The 23,616-nt window shown below is 41.4% G+C and overlaps 1 protein-coding gene and 1 long non-coding RNA gene across 4 annotated transcripts in view; one reads left to right on the forward strand and one right to left on the reverse strand.

Annotated features, from left to right (window-relative positions):
- Positions 1 to 14,051, forward strand: part of DSPP (dentin sialophosphoprotein) — a 74,999-nt gene extending 60,948 nt beyond the window's left edge. Inside the window, exons 4-9 of one of the 2 annotated variants that reach the window (XR_010840954.1) lie at positions 2,762 to 2,837; positions 3,927 to 4,013; positions 4,148 to 5,137; positions 5,619 to 6,959; positions 7,871 to 7,910; positions 13,670 to 14,051. Coding sequence is in view for 1 of the 2 variants with exons in the window: in XM_059067508.2 (XP_058923491.1) it covers positions 2,787 to 2,837; positions 3,927 to 4,013; positions 4,148 to 5,137; positions 5,619 to 6,917 (2,427 nt within the window). In the remaining variant the exon portion in view is untranslated. Of the gene's footprint in view, positions 1 to 2,761; positions 2,838 to 3,926; positions 4,014 to 4,147; positions 5,138 to 5,618; positions 6,960 to 7,870; positions 8,927 to 13,669 lie in introns of those variants that run through there. The other variant, XM_059067508.2, reaches the window with a different exon arrangement.
- LOC136794341 (uncharacterized) overlaps positions 866 to 23,616 on the reverse strand; it is a 251,596-nt gene continuing 228,845 nt past the window's right edge. Inside the window, exons 4-5 of one of the 2 annotated variants that reach the window (XR_010840955.1) lie at positions 8,622 to 8,711; positions 866 to 2,658 (exon numbers count right to left, since the gene is read on the reverse strand). This is a non-coding gene — a long non-coding RNA (uncharacterized lncRNA). Of the gene's footprint in view, positions 2,659 to 8,621; positions 8,712 to 10,074; positions 10,179 to 23,616 lie in introns of those variants that run through there. The other variant, XR_010840956.1, reaches the window with a different exon arrangement.

Genomic DNA, 23,616 nt, shown 5'->3' on the forward strand with positions numbered 1-23,616 from the left:
ACTTGATTTAAAAAAATGAATAACCCTTATGATTAGACATTTTCCTTCCCTTTTGACTTGTCAAATTAAAACTATGTTTTAAAAGATAATGGAAAATTATGTGGTAAGTGGTGCTAATTCCACCTAGCAAAATATTGCATCACTGAAGAGTAAGATTTTTTTTCCACAGCCATTATTTAAAATATCAGTTGCTAATAGTCAGGAAAAGTATATGTAAGATGAAGCACATATTTTATATCTAAAATGTTAACAACGGAAAGAGTGATTAGAATATTTTATGCATAATTCACTAAAGCTCCATTACTGTTACTTTTTATGCAGAAAAACCATCTCTTTCAAATAGTAACATTTAAACACTGACTGTATGAAGAAATAAACATGGATTTAGGAATTTGATTTAACACATTATGTTACATTTATTTCAAAGTTTGGCTAATCTAGTCAGTAATAAACTCTATGAGGATAGGACTCATATCTGTTCCCAGGGTTCAGTATCTGGCCCACATTAGGCCTTCAAATGTTTGTTGAATGAATCTCAGTTTACATTTAATTTTTTGGTCCCTGAAAAATCAACCTTTGGCCTAAAATAATAATTATAATAATAATTATTATTATTATTATTTTGCCAATTGACATTAGGGTTTTAAAACTAGATTAAAATACTTCTACTTAGGTAGGATATCTGGAGAGTCTGACTGCTGTCACTCACTTTTTCTGTTTCATGATATAATAATAGGTTTGGAAAATAAAAGACATGTTACTAAAAACATTGGCAAACTGAGGTAGAAACCTTGTGATTATCTGGTTGCTTGTATTAGTTTTGATAACAAATTAGATAACAGATATAAATAACTACCTTGGGCTTCGAAACAGGGCTTTATTTAAGCTTTGCTTTTCAAGGTTTTATTAACTTGTTCAAATTAAGTGAAATCTCATTTTGTTTGTGATAATACATAAAATAATCTGAAGGGGGTGCACACAATTCTGAAGCCTCTGCTTTCAGACTGACAAAACCGAGGCCATTTCTATAGTAGTCTTTCAAGCCCTTTACCTACCTGTGGACACAGTGGCAAGTAGCGTCGTGCATTGTGCAATGGTTCTGGAGTAGATTTGAAAGAGAGCTAAAGTGGTCAGATTGCTGGGTTGCAGTTTAGAAATGGGATGCATGTAACTCTGCCCTTCACTATAAGTCCCTTTCCAGGACACCATGTTTCCTCCAAATCACAGTGTAGACTGGTCTTCTGCAGAGTCTACGTAATAATTAGGTTTGGGCCTGCAAAGTACAGTATAACCTCTGCTTACTAAACAGCTGCCCTTCAACATCTATGCTCCAGAGCTCTGCATTATAGTGTCCTGAGGTCACATCAGCCTCGTTTTTAATCTATAGCATTTTTGAAAGAGATCTAGCTATTCTTGGCTTTCTGTTGAACAGCGGTAAGAGTAAGCACATTTTTTTTCCCCTCTCAATAGCTCTGGAACTGGGTCCTCTCCCCTGTGAAAATGCCAGTACTTCTAAGACAGTTGATATTCACTGCGGTTTTATTATGCTTCCACTATCAACATTAAATTCAATCAAGGCTATCTTATGACATACAATAATCTATAAATCCAGTGGGAGTGCATGAAATTGAAGTAAAATTCCTCCTTCCTTTCTATAGTAATAGCATCATTATATCAAGAAATCCAATTTGCAGTAAACAGCGGTTTAAAATTTTGATTCTCATGAACTCAATGTCTATCCCAATGTATCAAAAATGTACATTAGATCGTTTCTGAATGTGGATTCTCACAGGAATGAAGGATCATGTCTTTGGAATTCCCACATAATAATCGCTATCATTTATTGCGACCGTTAAATACCTGGAACAGTGCTACGCGTTGCTTATAGTAATAAGTACATATTCATCAGCAGCATTCACAAAATAGCTTTTTCTGTGCTATGGTCTGGAATACAGTGAACCCCAAGACAGTCTCCTGGACCTCAGGAGCTCTCAGTAGAGTGGGGGAACATATAAGTAGCCACCAGGCTACTTTAAAACAGTGAAAACTGTGCAACGCTACTAGCAAGGTGTGCAGAAGCTCCTGGGTGTAAAGAGGAGAGAGACACCAAACACCCTTTGCCATGGAGTCAGAGAATGTTTCTCAGAGAAAATTATTCTGCTAAGATAATTGGGATAATTCTGAAGTGCAGGTATTATGATTATCCCGGACCGAGGAATCAAATGCTTAAGAAAGCTACTTAAATTCTTCAAGCTCACACATCAAGTAGCAAAGATAGAACTGGAACCCAGGTCTCTGAATCCAAACTCCATGTTCTTTCATCTTCATGCTAGTATTTTCTTTTCTGTACAGTCTAGCCAGCCCAGTGGACTTGGGGTGGGGATGATAAGCACAGTCTTGGCAGAATTAGTTAATCCTTGATCAGAACTATCCAGAAGACACATTATTGCCATCAGGAACAACGGGAGGAGAAAGTTGTCGTTACGGTTTGGTAACTGCCTGGCTGTACCCCTTCACTGGCAAAGGCAGAGAAAGTCTAGGCAGCTCCATCAGTGCTGAGCTGGCCGCTGCCATTGTACGTCACTGTGACCACTCCAGGTGTGTCCTGGAGCACTGAGTCTTGACATCTTTTTCTGATGTTGGATCCATACTCCTTGCCTAGGAAAAACGCAAATGCTTACAGACCAAAATAATACATTATATGGTTATCATATTTTGCTTTATAAGTAATTTTGTGCTGTTCTTTTTTCTTCAAAAACAGCCACTGATTAATATTTCTAAAGGAAATGAAGATAATTATATATTTTTGCATTTTGACAGTAGCATGGGCCATTCCAGTAAGTATGCCTTCCTCAAAAAACCCTTCTTAAAAAAACAAAACAAAACAAAACAAAAAACCCTTCTTACTTTGTTATCTCTTTTAAGCTAACATATATATATATATATATATATATATTTTTTTTTTGTTTGTTTGTTTGTTTTTTTTTCTTGAGACCTTGTCGATCAGCTGAGTCTAAACTTTGAGATTTACATGAAAGAGTTTACGAGATATATTTGGGGTCTCAACAAAATCAAATAGGCACTCCAATTCATGCTCCCGTTCTTCTAATTGAAACTCCTGTCTTGTTGGAAGGATTATTTCTTTTAAAATTCATTCAGATTCATTTACCTTTAATGCTTAGGAGTCATGGAGACTGTCCATCTTTGCTAATGCCCTATGAGTTTCATTCTAATATCAACAAAGCCTGTATTGTTTAGGAAGATTTCAAGAAAGAAAAATAGGAAAAAAAAAATCACGTTTTTTTTCAACAAAGGGAAAACTGATGTTTCACTCAGAAAGTTAAATTTGGAATATACTGATAAATATCAACAAAGAAAAATTAGGAAAATTAAACCATTTGTAATTTTATTAGCCAGCTGCTCTGGTTAACATTTTGATATGTTTTCATAATATCAAATACTTTGGTATTTCTGTAGTTGAGAATTTTCTCAACTGTTTTCATTGTGCTCCTGAAGGGCACAGAAGTAGCAAAGTACTTGCCTTTGCTTCCTCCCTGGCTCTGATCAGACCTACTATTTTCTTAGGGGTTTTGGCCAGGATTATACTTAATGTGGGTCTGGTGCCATTGCAAGAAACATCGTACAGAAGTATCAAAGGTCTCTCTCTTCATTTTTATAAAAGACTATTTCCTTTCTACAGTTAAGTGATCTGGTTAATACTTCAATAAAATTGAGAATACTGCCAAGTTTAAACTCTACATAAGCCCTATAACAAGCCACTTCTCTTTTCTACCCAGTTAGATCATACTTTGACCTTTGTGTTATATCTTTTTTTCTTCATTTGGGGGAAAATGTGTGTGTCGGGGGGGGCACACATGTGCACAAAATAAGAATGTTTTCAATTTCCAGTATTTTCACTTTGGTAGGTTCCTCAAATCAAGCCATTGGAGAGACATGCTGTTGACAAATCTGTGAATTTAAATCTTCTAGCAAAATTGAAAGTGCCAATACAGGTATAGGATATAAAATGTGTTCCTAAGTTGTTTTTAGATTCCATTAACTTCCAAAAAATTGATGCTAATCTTTTCAGTTTGCTTTACTTTAAGATGGTATCCACAATTTATTTTGCATTGTTTCTCTTTTCCAGGATGAGTTAAATGCCAATGATACCACCAAAGAAAGTGGTGTCCTCCTGCATGAAAATGAAAGAGAAAGGCAACAGTACACCAAAGATGGTTACAAAGGAGAGGGAAATGGTTCTGAGTGGGCAGAAGTGGGAGAGAAAAGTTCTTCTACACGTTCCACGTTAGCAAATGAAGAGGGGAATACTGAGGATCTGAATGGGGGCACAGGAAACCCAGAAACGTATGGTCACGATGGAATCCATCAAGAAGACAGCACCACAGCAAATGGCATCGGGGGTCAAGTAAGCATCATCGACAGGGCTGGAACAGCAAATGGGAGCAATATTAGTGGGATTACTGAGAACAATTCCAAAAATGGGGGTGTTGGAAATGCAAGTCGGAGTGAAGATGCCACTGTCGTCCAAGAAGGTGGACATCAAGTAGCTGGAAGCAATAAAGGTACAGGTCGTGAGGGTGAGATAAGGGGGAATTTCTGTAGAAATGGGGGTGATACACATGAGAAGACACCTCAGAGAGAAGGCGAGAGCAACGGGAATGAGGAGATAGGGGTAACACCAGAGGGAAGTGGAGAGAGCAATAGAGAAGATGTTGCCTTGGAGAATTCTGATGGAAGTCCTAGTGGGAATGGAGCAGACGAAAATGAAGACAAGGGCTCTGGTGATGATGAAAAAACAAGGAACGGAGGAAAAGGCCCTGATAACAGCAAGCCTCAAGAGGGTCAGCCTCACGAAACAGAAGATGACGGTGACAGTAGCTTAGGTCAAAATTCAATTAGTAGTGAAGGTGATGACCCCGAGGACAAAGCTGACACCCATGCCATTGGTGGGGACAACACCTCCAAGAGGGAGGGAGATTTTGACAGCATTTCAGGAGACAATGGTAGCCAAAAAATAGAGGACACTCAAAAACCCAATCGCAGAGAAAGCAAAGCTGTGGAAAATGGAATCACTGAAAACTTAGAGCCACCTGCTCCTGGGAAGAGCCAAGTTAAGGTTAGTTTGTGAAGCTGGTTTCTTTCAATGGCAGTTAAATTCTCCCCCTCCTTCCATGATGGTAGCATGAAAATAAATCATGACAAATAGTCATGTATTTTTGCATCTAAATTACTTGAATATTTGACGGGAAAGCTAGAGTCCGTACTAGACTTTGCTATAGGACAATTTAAAAAAGCAGAAATCTCTGAAAATTTCGTTATAGTTCTTCAAAAGTCTTATGCTAAATAATTAATGCAGCACGTAACTGTTTACGAAAGCTCTTACTGGGTAAAAACACAAATGGGATGGTCTATAATCTAAACGCCAGAGTACTTTCAAGTACTGAATAAAGCACGTTTTCACAGACAGATGTTTCTGAAGTACTGGCAGCTGAACTCCTGTTCTATGGCCACTTTCCCCAGTCAGTCTTCCTCAAACCAATGCAATTTTGCAGAATAACGTTCACTAATTAATCATTCTCTTCTCCATCTTTCCATAGGGAATAGAAATGGAAAGTCCCAGCAGTGGCAACAGAAACAATATTACCAAAGAAGCTGGGAAAATGAATGAAGATAAAGAGAGTAAAGGCCAACATGGAATGATTGTGGGCAAAGGAAATGTCAAGACACAAGAAGAGGTTGACGACATGCAAGGACCTGGCCAGAAATTAGAACCTCGAAATAAGTTTGGACCCAGCAAAACATGCGGAGACAGTAACAGTGACGGCTATGGCAGTTATGAGTTTGATGATGAATCCGTGCAAGGAGATGATGCCAACAGCAGTGGCGAGTCTCACGGCAGTGACGGTGCCAGTTCTGAAGGTGACAACAGCCACAGCAGCCTAGGAGATGCTCCTTATAACTCTGAGGAATCAAGCGACAATGGCAGTGACAGTGACTCAGGAGGAGGAGGAGATGATCGTGATAACACGTCAGATGCTAAGAACAGTGGCAGTGACGGCCATGGTGACAATGGGAGTGATAAGAATGAAAAATCAGGCAGCACCCAAGATAAATCAGAGAGCAGTGACAGCAGTGATAGCAGTGACAGCAAATCAGACAGGAGTGACAGCAGTGACAGCACTGATAGCAGTGACAGCAGTGACAGCAGTGACAGCAGTGATAGCAGTGACAGCAGTGACAGCAAGTCAGACAGCAGTGACAGCAAGTCAGACAGCAGTGACAGCAGTGACAGCAGTGACAGCAGTGACAGTGACAGCAGTGATAGCAGTGATAGCAGTGACAGTGATAGCAGTGACAGCAGTGATAGCAGTGACAGCAGTGACAGTGACAGCAGTGACAGCAGTGATAGCAGTGACAGCAGTGACAGCAAGTCAGACAGCAGTGATAGCAGTGACAGCAGTGACAGCAGTGATAGCAGTGACAGTGATAGCAGTGACAGCAGTGACAGCAGTGACAGCAGTGATAGCAGTGACAGTGATAGCAGTGACAGCAGTGACAGCAAGTCAGACAGCAGTGATAGCAGTGACAGCAGTGACAGCAGTGATAGCAGTGACAGTGACAGCAGTGACAGCAAGTCAGACAGCAGTGACAGCAGTGACAGCAGTGACAGCAGTGACAGCAGTGATAGCAGTGACAGTGATAGCAGTGACAGCAGTGACAGCAGTGATAGCAGTGACAGCAGTGACAGTAGTGACAGCAGTGACAGTGCATCTGACAGTGGTGATGAGAGTGACAGCAAGAGCAAGTCTGGTAACGGCAGCAACAATGGAGGTGGCCGTGACAGTGACAGTGACAGTGAAGGCAGTGACAGTGATCACTCAACCAGTGACGATTAGAGCTAAAGAAAACGCCACACGATTCCTTTTGTGAACAATCCGGTGAGTAATTGATAGAAACTAAAGATTTCCAAGAAAGTAAGGAAAGGGGAGAAATAAAAGAGAAGACATATGCAAACATCTACAGAAACAATAAGAAAATAGTCAAATTGTCAGATTCAGAACCAGGTGTACGAAACTAGAGTGTGATATTTAGTAAGGTGGATATATCATTTATCCCCAGACTAGGCTACCCTTGAGAGTGAAAGGGCTGCTATGAATAATTACCCAGGGACTGGAGGTGTAAATTTGGCTTTTCTGGGACTCTGGAAGATATAATGACCATAAGCATTAGCCTTTCGGGTATTATTCAAGATTTAGTAAGTGATGATTTGTAATATCTCTCTTCCACTTAGGTAATTATTTTAGATTTGTTCTAATTCAAAGGTAAAATTCTATATGGTGAAGTTTTGAATGCAACTTCTTTAATGTTAATTTTCAGCCAGTTATTAGCTGACTGGTTGAAAATTTATGCTCTATTATAGGGCATATTTTACACAAAGAGTTTCCGTAGGCTTTTTTTTTTTCCTGCCTCCTTCCTCCTTTATGCATGAGTTTCTTAGTTAAGAGATCAATCTTGCAAGTAATATTGCTGAAGGCTTTAAAAATACTGCCATTTATAAACTACTTGGTAACTCATAATACTGTAAAATTTCAAGTTTCTACTATATCGTAATCATGTACATGACTCCAAACTTCTTTCCTTAAACTATGCTCTAGATTTTTAACTCCTTTAGCCCTTTTGGTTTCTTCCAATTTGTAAATTGTGGCTTCTAGTAACTGTCCTACCTATTTCAAAAGGTTGTTATGAGCGCTAAGTCAGGCAATGGATATGAAACTCTTTGTAAATTATATAATATATGTAAATGAAAGAGATAATGAATTTTGGTGCTATAATAAACATCTATTTCTAGGACTGTTCACAAGGAAAACTCCCTTCATCTTTATGAGTTTGTGAGTACTTACTTCCTCCAACATATTTTTTTAATTACTTTTTTTTTTTTTGTCCATGCTGTGCAGCATGTGGGATCTTAGTTCCATGACCCTGGCAGTGAAAGCACCAGGTCCTAACCACTAGACTGCCAGGGAATTCCCTAAAATAAGTTATTTTTTAATTGAAAAAGTAATATGTATATATACACAAAATAAAAATTTCAAACACTATGAAAAGGTAGGCAAAAATATTAAATCTCTATCATCCCAGACTCCCAGTCCTCTATTTCTCTTCCTTAGAGGCAATTCCCATTACTAATATCTTTTGGAAATTTCCAGAAATATTCTCTGCATGTATAAGCACGTATGTCCCCCTTTTAAAAACACATGGAAGTCTACTACACACAGTGTGCTTAACTGATTCTTTTTAACCTAAAACTATACCTTGAATATATTGGTTCATTACACAACAGATTGACGTTCTTTTTTCAAAGCTGTATCATATTTTATTTTATGAACTGCCTTAGGTATTTAACCTGTCCCTATTTTTTGATCACTTTCCATATCTAGTCCAATGAGAGTCTCTGCAGGTGTCACCTGAGTCAAGCAGGATAAATTTCCTGCCACTTCTTATAAAGACTCTGCCTTAAAAAGTATTTCTGGGGCAGGGGAGAGGAGATGTTCAGAATCTAGGGCCGATGTCAGAAACCATGAAGGAACACTGATCCTGACCTTCCTCTGTAATATCTTCGTTGACCTCCGTCCGTAACTTCAAGATGAAAACGAAGGAGACACTCCCAAAGAACATCTCCAGGGTAGATCCTTTGAACACAAGAAGTCTGGTATTAGAAAATAAAATTGCCTTTAGGTTATTTTCTGGACTAAAGATTAATGAAGAAACTGCTAATATTGCCCATGAGAGTAGTATTGTTTTTAAACTGCAGGTTGCCACTCATTTAGTAGGTCAGGATATCAGTTTAGTGACACATGACCAGCATTCTGTAAAATGAAAGAATAAAAAAGAAAACTCTTTAGTGTATAATGTGTAGTGTTTTATGAAACAGTGTCATTTCTCTCTGTATACATACATACACAAATATGTCTAAGTATGCATATACTCTTGGTTGCAGTAAGAAAAATATGTGAGGGCTTCCCTGGTGGCGCAGTGGTTGAGAATCCGCCTGCCGATGCAGGGGACGCGGGTTCGTGCCCCGGTCCGGGAAGATCCCACATGCCACGGAGCGGCTGGGCCCGTGAGCCGTGGCCGCTGAGCCTGCGCGTCCGGAGCCTGTGCTCCGCAACGGGAGAGGCCACAGCAGTGAGAGGCCCGCGTACCGCAAAAAAAAAAAAAAAAAAGAAAAGAAAAAGATGTGAAAGCCATTGGTTTATAAAAGGGTTATAAAACATTATTACTGCTAGTAATCATTTTACATTTACTTTTGTCATTTTTTTAACATCTTTATTGGAATATAATTGCTTTACAATGGTGTGTTAGTTTCTGCTTTATAACAAAGTGAATCAGCTATACATTACATTTACTTTTCACATTCACTTTTCTCCTTACAAACCTCTGTTTCTTTCCCACTTTTAAAAAATTTGTTTATTTATTTTGGCTGTGTTGGGTCTTTGTTGCTGTGCGCGGGCTTTCTCTAGTTGCTGCAAGCGGGGGCTACTCTTCATTGCGGTGTGTGGGCTTCTCATTGCTGTGGCTTCTCTTGTTGCGGAGCACAGGCTCCGGGCGCACAGGCTTCAGTTGTTGTGGCTCACGGGCTCAGCAGTTGTGGCTTGTGGGCTCTAGGCGCATAGGCTCAGTAGTTGTGGCGCACGGGCTTAGTTGCTCCACGGCATGTGGGATCTTCCCAGACCAGGGGTCAAACCCGTGTCCCCTGCATTGGCAGGCAGATTCTTAACCACTGCACCATCAAGGAAGTCCAAAATCTATTTTCTAAAATAGATTGGAAAAAGATAACCTCTAGAGAATCCATATCTCATCATATAAATACTTTAAATTATTAATTGGAATAGAATTTCCCAGAAGTCAAACTTGCTTTATGGTTTGTACTGGAAGTTCTGAAAAACTTGAGACCAAAATAACCAGGAACAATTTTCCTCTCCCTAAAAGGAACAGGAGCAGAATAGAATAGCTCAGTTCACAGAAGAAAATATCATTGTGTTCTCACAGTGATCCATTCACTGCTGCTTGCAAGCAAATCCTCTAGAGGGTGAAACAAGCCAACACCTCGATGTTCCCAACCTCTCCCCTCTGACCAGAGACCTTGAGTTTGTATGCTAAAAAAGAAAAAAGAAGAAAGAAGTAAGAAATTTTTACAACAGGAAAAAAATAGTCAATTCCTATGGGACACACATGTAGCTCAGAAAATGGTATAAAGTCTAAAGGTCACCAATACATTAGAGTCAGTGTGTTTTCCACTAGTTTGCACGGCCCCAGCTCTAGCACGAAATGCTGCATTTACAGACAGCTGTATCATAAGTTGCTTCCCCTACTCCCGCGTCCATTATTTTGGGCTTTGCCACTAGCTATACCCCTCCCTCCTTTACTCCTTCCTTCTTTTCCTCCCTAGAATTTTCTTTTCAAAGAGATGAAGATGTGTGTGTGGGAAGAAAACACTTGCAAAATTTACTTCCCAGACATCGTCCAGCGGGAGGCTCCAGTCCAGGCCCCTAGACAAGGGCTGCTGTGCTCGAGCTTACCTCACTGGCTGTTTGGCCTGCTCCCGAGGTCTCAGTCACAAGCAACTGGTTCCCAGCTCCTACCTCCCCAGTACTTTCCTCAGTTGAAACCACTGAATCTGCCTTGTTGTTCTAACACAATCTGAACTGAAGGCAGGAGATACTCAGGCTGTAACAGACCAACATTTAGGCTTGGCACGAAAGCACATTTACCTTTTGTCTTGTCCTAATATCTTGATTCCCTTAAGTGGATCCTGACCTTGTCCTCAAGCAACAATCTCCTGTGATCTTCCTAACTGGGCTTCCGCATAGCTTCCTCACCTCATTCTAGCATGTTCACTGATTATAACTGTCCCAGCTCAATCAGCCTAAGGCGACCAGGAGCAAACCGTCTGACACGATCAGGCTTCTGGACCCAATGCGAGGAAGGAGACTAGCCACCAGAGCAACTTCGGAGTCGTAGCAAAGGAAAAGATGGAACTATTGCAGGATTTGGGCAAAGGATGGAACAGAGGTGATATTTAAATGAAGCAGTGTTTGAGAGGCTCAAAGCCAAGCTGCGCTGTGGCTGAAGGGGTCAACATCAGGTTTGGACCGTGAAGTAGACCCAGGCTCCTGTGTCCTTGGGAAGGACAAGGTAAAGTTAAGATGGATGTGGACCGTTGTATCTGAATCTCTGCCCCTGGGTTGTAAATTGAGACAGAGTCTTTGTGTCAAAGTGCCTCAGACCCTCCAGGCAAGAGTTGGGTCTTTTATTTTTACTGATATAATTTTAAAAAGCAAAGTCTCTGCTAATCTATGATTTTAGAGAATAAAATTTCTCAGTGATTAATAAAGCAGGAGTCATTCAAAGTAGGGGGTTGTCATGACACTTTATAGATTCAGTGTCCTTGAGAGAGATGTTATTTTCTGTTAACATTTGCAGCTGGCTTTACTTCTGTTTTTCCAGTCTGACAAATGGTGGGTAGACTTTTACCTTCTCAGTCCAAGCTAACTTTTTGCTTTCTCAGGAGATATGTTTCTGCTAAAACAAAAAGTCTGATTATCTTGCTAGTCCTTTTCCTAAATTCTGGCAGAACTTCTGGTTGCCTGCCTGTTCTTTAAATATTGCCCGTTCTAGATCACCACCTGTTGGACTTTGCGTCACTCCTGGGATTTGTTTCTTTTTCGCTGCTTACTCTCTGTGCCCTGAACATTTGTGCTGTGTAAGCTGGTCTGTCAAATGGGCCACGTGATTCGCCAGATCCCATGGTGTTTGAAGGGTCGGTGGCAGATAGGATGCTGTTTGGAGCCTTTGCCAGGTCCCTACGGGTGACTTGCAGCATAGGCCTTTAGGATTATGGAGCAAGGTCCTGCCATCATCTGACGGTAACTACCTTCCTTTTGAGAGAGAGCTCTTGGCCTGCTGCTGGGCCTTTGTAGAGATTGAACAATTCACCACGTGACCCGAGCATCCCGCTATCAGCTGGGTGTTAACCGACCCATGAAGCTCTAGATTAAGGCACGCACAGCAACACCCCTCCATCAAATGGAAGTGGTGTCTGGGCCTGAGCCCTGAAGGCACAAGTAAATTACATGAAGAAGTGGCCCAAACGTCCGTCGTCCCTACTCCTGCCACCCTGCCTTCTCTCTCCCAGCCTGTACCTATGACCTCATGGGGCATCCCTATGAGCAGCTGACAGAGGCAAAGGAGACTCAGGCCTGCGTTACAGAATATGCAGAATGCACAGAATATGCAAGCATCACCTCAAAGGGGACAGCGGCAGCACTGCCGCTTCTCCCTGGGATAGCCCTTCAAACTAGCGGCGAAAACAAACCCTCCCAGAGGGCAGGCGGGGCAGGGCACTGTGGCGAGCATTGTCCTCTGAGGAAGGCGCCATTAAGACCCTCATAAGCCTCAGGGCCCGATTGTAGTCTCCTTGGTCTGCATCCTGGACTTTATGGTATGAACGTAAAAAAGGAGATGGCCTTTGGCCAAATCGCTCCAGGGACCTGCTCAGTTACTGGGAGTCCCTGGTTGTTCCCTAAAGCTACGAAAAGCAACCCTGGAGGGGAAGTTGGTGCCTTTGAGGGAGAAGCCGAGAAGCCAATCAACCAGCTGATGCCGATAAGGCGTGACTAAGCCGAGAAGCCAATCAACCAGCTGATGCCGATAAGGCGTGACTAAGCCGAGAAGCCAATCAACCAGCTGATGCCGATAAGGCGTGACTAAGCCGAGAAGCCAACCAACCAGCTGATGCCGATAAGGCGTGACTAAGCCGAGAAGCCAATCAGCGAGCTGATGCCGATAAGGCGTGACTCAGCAAATTCCCTGCTTTAGGGGTATATATACGGCTGTGCTTTGTTACTAAGCTTGCTTTGCAACCGTCAGTTGTCTGTGCCCTTCTGATCCCGTACCTTGGTGCGTTCAGTTCCCTACCCCCTCTCGTCGGTTGTTGCTGCACTTTGAGGACCCGCCGCGGCTGGCGGCAGGGCCCCTGTTTGTTCACTCTGCCCAGAGGGAGAAAAGGGCAGGTGTGCAACTCTGTCCTGACTCACGGGCTGTGGCCGCGGTCTGACTGGAGGATCACGGGCTTGGAAGAGGCGTGCCTGGAAAAGCGCTGAGGCAGAGATTTGAGGAGCACGTACGTTGACAGATCTCTCTGAGTGGGAAAAAGCATGAAGATATCTGTGTCCTATGGAAATGCACACCGAAAGGTGACGTAAGCAGAGGAGGGTTCTAACAGTCAGTAGGACAGGATGTCACGGCCTGTGGACACCAGTCAGCCCCCTTCCCCAGACCCCTGTCATCGCCCAGTGTGTCCATGAGCAAAGGGGCCGTGGCGGCAGAATGGACGAGACGCATGGGCTCGGCAGCGCAGACTCCCTCTCACCAAGACCAGCCTGGCTGCGGCCACCACTGAGCGCCCGCCCTGCCAGCAGCCGATTCTGACACCGAGCCCTCACACGGCCTCGCTCCCTGGGGTGAACAGCCAGCTACCTGGTGCGGGCTGATCAGCTGGGCTGCTTCCATCATGGAAGGGGCAGTATTTTGTTCTTACTGGAACAGACACTTGCTCTAGATATTGATTTGCCTTCTCTGCATGCAGCGCTTATGCCAAAGCTGCCATCCATGGATTTACGGAATGCCTTGTCCACGGTCACGATTTTCCACGCAGCGTTGCTTCTGCTCAGGGAACTCAAATCAGAGCGAAAGAAGTGCTACGGTGGCCATGTGCTCATGGAATTCACATGTCTCGCCACGTTCCTCACCATCCTGAAGTAGCTGGCTTGAGAGAATGGTGGAGTGACATTTTGAAGACTCAGTTACGAAGCCAGCGAGGCGGTAATACTTTTCAGGGCGGGGGTAAGGTTCTACAGAAAGCTGCATATGCTCTAAATCAGCGTCCAATATATGGTGCGGTATCATATTTATATGATAGCCAGGACTCATGAGTCCAGTGATCAAGAGGTAGAGATTGTGGTGGCACCACTCACTGTTAACCCTAGTGACCCACTAGCGAAATTTTTGCTTCCTGTTTCTGTGACTTTATGCTTTGCTGACCTAGAGATCTTAGTTCCAGAGGGGGCAGTGCTTCCACCAGGAGACTCAACAATGACTCCATTCACCTGGAGGCTAATACCGGCGCCTGGCCACTTGGAGCTACTCATGCCTCTGAAACAACAGGTAAAGAATAGAGTTACAGGGCTTCCCTGGTGGTGCAGTGGTTGGGAGTCCGCCTGCCGACGCAGGGGACGCGGGTTCGTGCCCCGGTCCGGGAGGATCCCACGTGCCGCGGAGCGGCTGGGCCCGTGAGCCGTGGCCGCTGCGCCTGCGCGTCCGGAGCCTGTGCTCCGCAGCGGGAGGGGCCACAGCGGTGAGAGGCCCGCGTACCACAAAAATTAAAAAAAAAAAAAAAAAAAAGAATAGAGTTACAGTGTTGGCTGGGGTGACGGATCATGATCACGGAGGGGAGATTGAATTATTATTCCACAGTGGAGGTAAGGAAACATATGTCTGGAACACAGGAGATCTGTTAGGGAGTCTCAGTATTATCGTGCCTTGTGATTAAGGTAAATGGAAAACTACAACCACCCAATGCAGGCAGGACTACAAATGGCCCGGGCCCTCCAGGAATGAAGATTTGTGTGACTTCACCAGGTAAGAACCATGACCAGCCGAGGTGCTTGCTGGAGGCAAAAGACATAGAATGGGTAGTAGATGAAGACAGTTACAAATATCAACTATGGCCACGTGGCCAGTTACAGAAATAAGGACTGAAACCGTCATGAGCATGAGCATTTCCTCCTTATTTTGCTATGAATACATTTGCGTGTGAATATATATATGTGTGTGTATATATACCTCAAATATCTTCTTTCCTCTCTTATTCCCTTATCATGGAACACAAGGAAATGTATTGACTTTATATCAGTATTTAAGTATTGTTAACTTCCATGGAACTTCTCAGCCTCCATAATCATGTGCCTATTCCTATATCTACATCTATATCTCTTATATAGCTTTACATATCCTATTGGTTCTGTTTCTGTGGTGAACCCTGATTAATACAATCGGTGGCGAGGAGGGAATTCTGAGTCAGATGAACCACTGATTAGAAGTAGAAGGTATTGAGGGGTAGAAAGAATAGATGAGGATGCCAGAAGCATAGGATTCATAGAGCAATTACAAAAAAGAAGATGAGATGGAGAGAGAAGAAAGATGTATAGTTGACCCTTGAACAAACATGGGTTTGAACTGCATACGCAGATTCTTTTCAATAAATATCTGCTATAGTATTACATTATCCCTAGTTGGTTAAATCTGCAGATACAAAACCCAAGATACAGAGGAACCAAGGATATGCATGGCTGACTAAGTTATAGGCTGATTTTCGATGGTGCAGGGGTCGGCGCCCCTAAGCCCACATTGTTCCGCTGTAATGTAGGGCAGTGCTGGTTGCCTCATTTCAACTGTTCTTTTTTTAACCTAAAAAAAAGCAATTGCAAATGGTTCAACCTAAGTTGTAGTAAATAGGAACCTGGACAAAGCTATTTATTCCTTTAAATTATGCAAAGAAAGAAGAAATATTATCTTTTACAAAGTGTCGTATAGGGGTCTGTCTAGCCCTAAAGATATTAACAGATAATAAAAAGTGAAGTTATTGGGAGCAGCTAAAGAAAGAAGAGAGAAGAAAATTGAAGAGTAGAAAACTAAAATCCAAAATTAGTTTACTGAAATAGAATTAGGAACAAGCACATAGATCACAACTGATATTTATGCATGTAATTTTCTGTGTTCAGGAAAGGAAGTAGACTAATAGATTTTTTTAACATCATTATAGGAGTATAATTGCTTTACAATGGTGTGTTAGTTTCTGCTTTATAACAAAGTGAATATGCTATACATATACATATATCCCCATATCTCCTCCCTCTTGTGTCTCCCTCCCTCCCACCCTCCCTATCCCACCCCTCTAGGTGGTCACAAAGCACCGAGCTGATCTCCCTGTGCTATGTGGCTGCTTCCCACTAGCTATCTATTTTACATTTGGTAGTGTATGTATGTCCATGCCACTCTCTCACTTCGTCCCAGCTTACCCTTCCCCCTCCCCGTAACTTCAAGTCCATTCTCTAGTAGGTCTGCATCTTTGTTCCCATTCTACCCCTAGGCTCTTCATGACCTTTTTTTTTTTTCTTAGATTGCCTATATATGTGTTAGCAAGTACTTGTTTTTCTCTTTCTGACTTACTTCACTCTGTATGATGATCCCTAGGTCCATCCACCTCACTACAAATAACTCAATTTCATTCCTTTTTATGGCTGAGTAATATTCCATTGTATATATGTGCCACATCTTCTTTATCCATTCATCTGTCGATAAACATTTAGGTTGCTTCCATGTACTGGCTATTGTAAATAGAGCTACAATGAATATTGTGGTACATGACTCTTTTTGAATTATGGTTTTCTCGGGGTATATGCCCAGTAGTGGGATTGCTGGGTTGTATGGTAGTTCTATTTTTAGTTTTTTAAGGAACCTCCCTACTGTTCTCCATAGTGGCTGTATCAATTTACATTCCCACCAACAGTGCAAGAGGGTTCCCTTTTCTCCACACCCTCTCCAGCATTTATTGTTTGTAGATTTTTTGATGGTGGCCATTCTGACTGGGGTGAGATGATATCTCATTGTAGTTTTGATTTGCATTTCTGTAACGACAAGTGATGTTGAGCACTCTTTCACGTGTCTGTTGGCAATCTGTATATCTTCTTTGGAGAAATGTCTATTTAGGTCTGCCCATTTCTGGATTGGATTGTTTGTTTTTTTGATATTGAGCTGCATGAGTTGCTTGTATATTTTGGAGATTAATCCTTTGTCAGTGGCTTCATGTGCAAATATTTTCTCCCTCCCATTCTGACGGTTGTCTTTTCATCTTGTTTATGGTTTCCTTTGCTGTGCAAAAGCTTTTAAGTTTCATTTGTTTATTTTTGGTTTTATTTACATTTCTCTAGGAGGTGGGTCAAAAAGGAGATTGCTGTGATTTATGTCATAGAGTGTTTTCCCTATGTTTTCCTGTAAGAGTTTTATAGTGTCTGGCCTTACATTTAGGTCTTTAATCCATTTTGAGTTTGTTTTTGTATATGGTGCTAGGGAGTGTTCTAATTTCATTCTCTTCCATGTAGCTGTTCAGTTTCCCCAGGACCACTTATTGAAGAGGCTGTCTTTTCTTCATTGTATATTCTTGCCACCTTTGTCAAAAATAAGGTGACCATATGTGCGTGGGTTTATCTCTGGGCTTTCTATCCTGTTCCATTGATCTATATTTCTGGTTTTGTGCCAGTACCATATTGTCTTGATTACTGTAGCTTTGTAGGATAGTCTGAAATCAGGGAGCCTGATTCCCCCAGCTCCGTTTTTCTTTCTCAAGATTGTTTTGGCTATTAGGGGTCTTTTGTGTTTCTACACAAATTGTGAAATTGTTTGTTCTAGTTCTGTGAAAAATGCCATTGGTAGTTTGATAGGGATTGCATTGAATCTGTAGATTGCTTTGGGTAGTATAGTCACATTCACAATGTTGATTCTTCCAGTCCAAGAAAATGGTATATCTCTCCATCTGTTTGTATTGTCTTTCATTTCTTTCATCTGTGTCTTATAGTTTTCTGCATACAAGTCTTTTGTCTCCTTAGATAGGTTTATTCCTAGGTATTTTATTCTTTTTGTTGCAATGATAAATGGGAGTGTTTCCTTAATTTCTCTTTCAGAATTTTCATCATTGTTGTATAGGAATGCAAGCGATTTCTGTGCATTAATTTTGTATTCTGCTACTTTACCAAAGGCATTGATTAGCTCTAGTAGTTTTCTGGAAGCATCTTTAGGATTCTCTATGTTTAGAATCATGTCATCTGCAAACAGTGACAGTTTTACTTCTTCTTTGCAGTTTGGATTACTTTTTTCTTTTTTTGTCTCTAATTGCTGTAGCTAAAACTTCCAAAACTACGTTGAATAATACTGGAGAGAGTGGGCAACCTTGTCTTGTTCCTGATCTTACTGGGAATGGTTTCAGTTTTTCACCATTGAGAATGATGTTGGCTGTAGGTTTGTCATATATGGCCTTTATTATGTTGAGGTAAGTTCCCTCTCTGCCTACTTTCTGGAGAATTTTTATCATAAATTGGTGTTGAATTTTGTTGAAAACTTTTTCTGCAGCTATTGAGATGATCACGCGGTTTTTAATCCTTCAGTTTGTTTTATGGTGCATCACATTGATTGATTTGCGTATATTGAAGAATCCTTGCATTCCTGGGATAAACCCCACTTGATCATGGTGTATGATCCTTTTAATGTTCTGTTGGATTCTGTTTGCTCATATTTTGTTGAGGATTTCTGCATCTATGTTCATCAGTGATATTGGCCTGTAGTTTTCTTTTTTGTGTGACATCTTTGTCTGGTTTTGGTATCAGGGTGATGGTGGCCTCGTAGTATGAGTTTGGGAGTGTTCCTCCCTCTGCTATATTTTGGAAGAGTTTGAGAAGGATAGGTGTTAGCTCTTCTCTAAATGTTTGATAGAATTCGCCTGGGAAGCTATCTGGTCCTGGGCTTTTGTTTGTTGGAAGATTTTTAATCACAGTTTCAATTTCAGTGCTTCTAATTGGTCTGTTTATATGTTCTATTTCTTCCTGGATCTGTCTGAGAAGGTTGTGATTTTCCAAGAATTTGTGCATTTCTTTCAGATTGTCCATTTTATTGGCATATAGCTGCTTGCAGTAATCTCTTATGATCCTTTGTATTTCTACAATGTCAGTTGTTACTTCTTTTTCATTTCTAATTCTGTTGATTTGAGTCTTCTTCCTTTTTTTCTTGGTGAGTCTGGCTAATGGTTTATCAACTTTGTTTATCTTCTCAAAGAACCAGCTTTTAGTTTTATTGATCTTTACTATTTTTTCCTTCATTTCTTTTTCATTTACTTCTGATCTGATCTTTATTATTTCTTTCCTTCTGCTAAATTTGGGGTGTTTTTTGTTCTTCTTTCTCTAACTGCTTTAGGTGAAAGGTTAGGTTGTTTATTTGAGATTTTTCTTGTTTCTTGAGGCAAGATTGTACTGCTATAAACTTCCCTCTTGGGGCTTCCCTGGTGGCGCAGTGGTTGAGAGTCCGCCTGCCGATGCAGGGGACACAGGTTCATGCCCCGGTCTGGGAAGATCCCACATGCCGCGGAGCAACTAGGCCCGTGAGCCATGGCTGCTGAGCCTGCGCGTCCGGAGCCTGTGCTCCGCAACGGGAGAGGCCACAACAGTGAGAGGCCCGTGTACCACAAAAAATAAATAAATAAATAAAAATAAAAATAAAATAAAATAAATAAACTTCCCTCTTAAAACTGCTTTTGCTGTATCCCATAGGTTTTGGGTCTTCATGTTTTCATTGTCATTTGTTTCTAGGTTTCTTTTTATTTCCTCTTTGATTTCTTCATTGATCTCCTGGTTATTTATTAGAGAATTGTTTAGCCTCCATGTGTTTGTATTTTTTACACAGTTTTTCCTGTATTTGATATCTGGTTTCATAGCGTTGTGGTCAGAAAAGGTACTTGATATGATTTCAATTTTCTTAAATTTACCAAGGCTTGATTTGTGATCCAAGATGTGATCTATCCTGGAGAAGGTTTCATGAACACTTGAGAAGATAATGTATTGTGTTGTTTTGGGATGGAATGTCCTGTAAATATCAATTAAGCCCATTTTGTCTAAGGTATCATTTAAAGCTTGTGTTTCCTTATTTATTTTCATTTTGGGTGATCTGTCCGTTGGTGAAAGTGGGTTGTTAAAGTCCCCTACTATGATTGCATTACTGTTGATTTCCCCTTTTATGGCTGTTAACATTTGCCTTATGTATTGAGATGCTCCTATGTTGGGTGCATAAATATTTACAATTGTTATATCTTCTTCTTGGATTGATCCCTTGATCATTATGTAGTATCATTTTTTGTCTCTTGTAATAGTCTTTATTTTAAAGTCTATTTTGTCTGATATGAGACTTGCTACTCCAGCTTTCTTATGATTTCTATTTGCATGTAATATCTTTTTCCATCCCCTCACCTTCAGTCTGTATGTGTCCCTAGGTCTGAAGTGGGTCTCTTGTAGAGAGCATATATATGGGTCTTGTTTTTGTATCCATTCAGCCAGTCTAGCTCTTTTGGTTGGAGCATTTAATCCACTTACATGTAAGGTAATTACTGATATGTATGACCCTATTGCCATTTTCTTAATTGTTTTGGGTTTGTTATTGTAGGTCTTTTCCTTCTCTGTGTTTCCTGTCTAGAGAAGTTCCTTTAGCACTTGTTGTAAAGCTGGTTTGGTGGTGCTGAATTCTCTTAGCTTTTGCTTGTCTGTAAAGGTTTTAATTTCTCCGTCAAATCTGGATGAGATTTTTGATGGGTAGAGTAATCTTGGTTGTAGGTTTTTCTCCTTCATCATTTTAAATATGTCCTGCCACTCCTTCTGGCTTGCAGAGTTTCTGCTGAAAGATCAGCTGTTAACCTTATGGGGATTCCCTTGTATGTTATTTGTTGTTTTTCCCTTACTGCTTTTAATATTTTTTCTTTGTATTTAATGTTTGATAGTTTGATTAATGTGTGTCTTGGTGTGTTTCTCCTTGGACTTATCCACTGTGGGACTCTCTCCACTTCCTGAACTTAATTGACTATCTCCCTTCCAGTATTAGGGAAGTTTTCAACTATAATCTCTTCAAATTTTCTCAGTCCCTTTTTCTCTTCTTCTTCTGGGACCCCTATAATTCGAATGTTGGTGCATTTAATGTTGTCCCAGAGGTCTCTGAGACTGTCCTCAATTCTTTTCATTCTTTTTTCTTTATTCTGCTCTGCGGTAGTTATTTCCACTATTTTATCTTCCAGGTCCCTTATCTGTTCTTCTGCCTCGGTTATTCTGCTACTGATTCTTTCTAGAGAATTTTTAATTTCATTTATTGCATTGTACATCATTGTTTGCTCTTTAGTTCTCCTTGTTAAACATTTCTTGTATTTCCTCTGTTCTATTTCCAAGATTTTGGATCATCTTTACTATCATTACTCTGATTTCTTTTCCAGGTAGACTGCCTATTTCCTCTTCATTTGTTTTGTCTGGTGGGTTTTTAGCTTGCTTCTTCATCCGCTGTGTGTTTCTCTGTCTTCTCAGTTTGCTTAACTTACTGTGTTTGGGGTCTCCTTTTTGCAGGCTGCAGGTTTGTAGTTCCCATTGTTTTTGGTGACTGCCCCTAGTGGCTAAGGTTGGTTCAGTGGGTTGTGTAGGCTTCCTGGTGGAGGGAACTGGTGCCTGTGTTCTGGTGGATGAAGCTGATCTTGTCTTTTTAGTAGGCAGCACCAAGTCCGGTGGTGTGTTTTGGGGTGACTGTGACGTTATTATCATTTTAGGCAGCCTGTCTGCTAATGGGTGGGTTTTTGTTCCTGTCTTGCTCGTTGTTTGGCATTGGGTGTCCAGCACTGTAGCTTGCTGGTTGTTGAGTGGAGCTGGGTATTAGTATTGAGATGGAGATCTCTGGGAGAGCTTTTGCCGTTTGATATTGCATGAAGCCGGGAGGTCTCTGGTGGACCTATGTCCTGATCTCAGCTCTCCCACCTCAGAGACTCAGGCCTGACACCCAGCCGCAGCACCAAGACCCTGTCAGCCACATGGCTTGCTTTATAGAGCATGGGGGTGTGAAATTTTGTGGACATTTTAATCGTTTCCTTTTTGGAAGTCTGAGGTCTTCTGCCAGTGTTCAGTTGGTGTTCTGTGGGAGTTTTTCCACATGCAGATGTATTTTTTATGTAATTGTGGGGAGGGAGGTGCTCTCCATGTCTTACTCGTCTGCCATTTTGAAGTCTCCCCCCCCCATTTCTTTTAAATTTAAAACATTTTCCTTTTTTTTTTGTCTCCTAGTTCTCTTAAGGAATTATCTGTTGTGTTTATTCCCTCTTTTTTTTTTAAAAAAATAATTATTTATTTTTGGCTGTGTTGGGTCTTCGTTTCTTCACGAGGGCTTTCTCTAGTTGTGGCAAGCGGGGGCCACTTTTCATCGCGGCACGCGGGCCTCTCCCTATCGTGGCCTCGCTTGTTGCGGAGCACAGGCTCCAGACGCGCAGGCTCAGTAGTTGTGGCTCACGGACCTGGTTGCTCCGCGGCACGTGGGATCTTCCCAGACCAGGGCTCGAACCTGTGTCTCATCCATTGGCAGGCAGATTCTCAACCACTGCGCCACCAGGGAAGCCCCCTATTCCCTCTTTTGTTCCTTTTAGTTTAGTCTTCATTTTCAAAATTTTTCTCTTATTTCAAAATTTTCATGACTTTCAATAATTTCTGAATTATTCTAACTTCTATTTATGTTGTTTTTCACCGATTGTGCCATTTTCATAATGTCTTTTTGCTATTTAAAATAGAATGTCACAGTTTTGATATATTCTCAACATGGTTTCAGTGTCTATAAGGTTGTTTGTTTTCTGCTGTAATCTAAACTTCATAGCTTTTTGCTGTTTTTATATGAAATTGGTTTTCCTGAACTTTTGGAAGGAGATATAGCTCAGGGTAGCTTTCACCCTCTTCTCTTGTTCTCATATTGTGTTAAAAAATATAGCAGCTTGCTTTCTAAGACTTGCTGTATCCATTTCGCTCTCTCACACTTATTTGTGCCTTCTCTACTTTACCTATTCTGTGTAATTTTTATTCCACTCCCAGCAGTTTCTCCTCTACGTCGGTCTGTCCTGGAAGGCAGCTTGTGGTGTCTGTTTTGAGAACGATTAAGGGCTAGACTGCTCCAGATCTTTCAGATTTTATTACGTTCCCTTCGCACCTACCAGCAACAATTATCGACCATGTTGTTGTTTCCTGTTCGCATGTGCAATCCGATGTCCTGTTGCTTCCCTCTGCTTAGTCCTGCACGGATGATGTAGGAATTGTGGCAGTTGGTGGCTTGTCCTCAGCCACTTTGTTTGGAGTTTGTGGCTACAACCTGTCATGTAGTGTGGTAACCAATCTCTAAAATGGCCTCAACATTTCCTCCGCTCCCTGTACATCCGTTCTGCTCTCCACATCAAAAGATAGAGACGATTTCTCCTTCTGAATCTGGGATGGCCCTGTGATTGATTTGACCATTAGAATATGGAGACAGTGACATTCTGGCAGCTCTTGGACTCCTGCCACCATGCAAAAAGGCCAAGCCACAAGGAGAGGCCATGGGAGGGAGAACTAAAGTGCCCAGAATAACCGTTCCAGCTCCCCAGAAACGACCATATGAGAGCGATATGGAATATTCTGTTTCAATTGACTCCTCAGATGACTGCAGCCCTAGCTATGAGAGATAACAAAATAGTAGTTGTTTTAAGATATAGAGTAGTGAAATGGTTTTTAAGGCAGCAATAGGACTAAAACATTTAGTTTTGTTGTACATGTTTTCCATGGTTTTCAGTTTTGTTATCTAGTTGCTCTGTCTGTTTTTGTGTGGGAATTTGGAGAGATCCTACAACAACGTCCTGTAATACCCTTCGCCAAAACCTTCCCAGAATCTGCTCTG

Source organism: Kogia breviceps, chromosome 6, assembly GCF_026419965.1.
Source record: "Kogia breviceps isolate mKogBre1 chromosome 6, mKogBre1 haplotype 1, whole genome shotgun sequence".
Lineage (NCBI taxonomy): Eukaryota > Metazoa > Chordata > Mammalia > Artiodactyla > Physeteridae > Kogia > Kogia breviceps.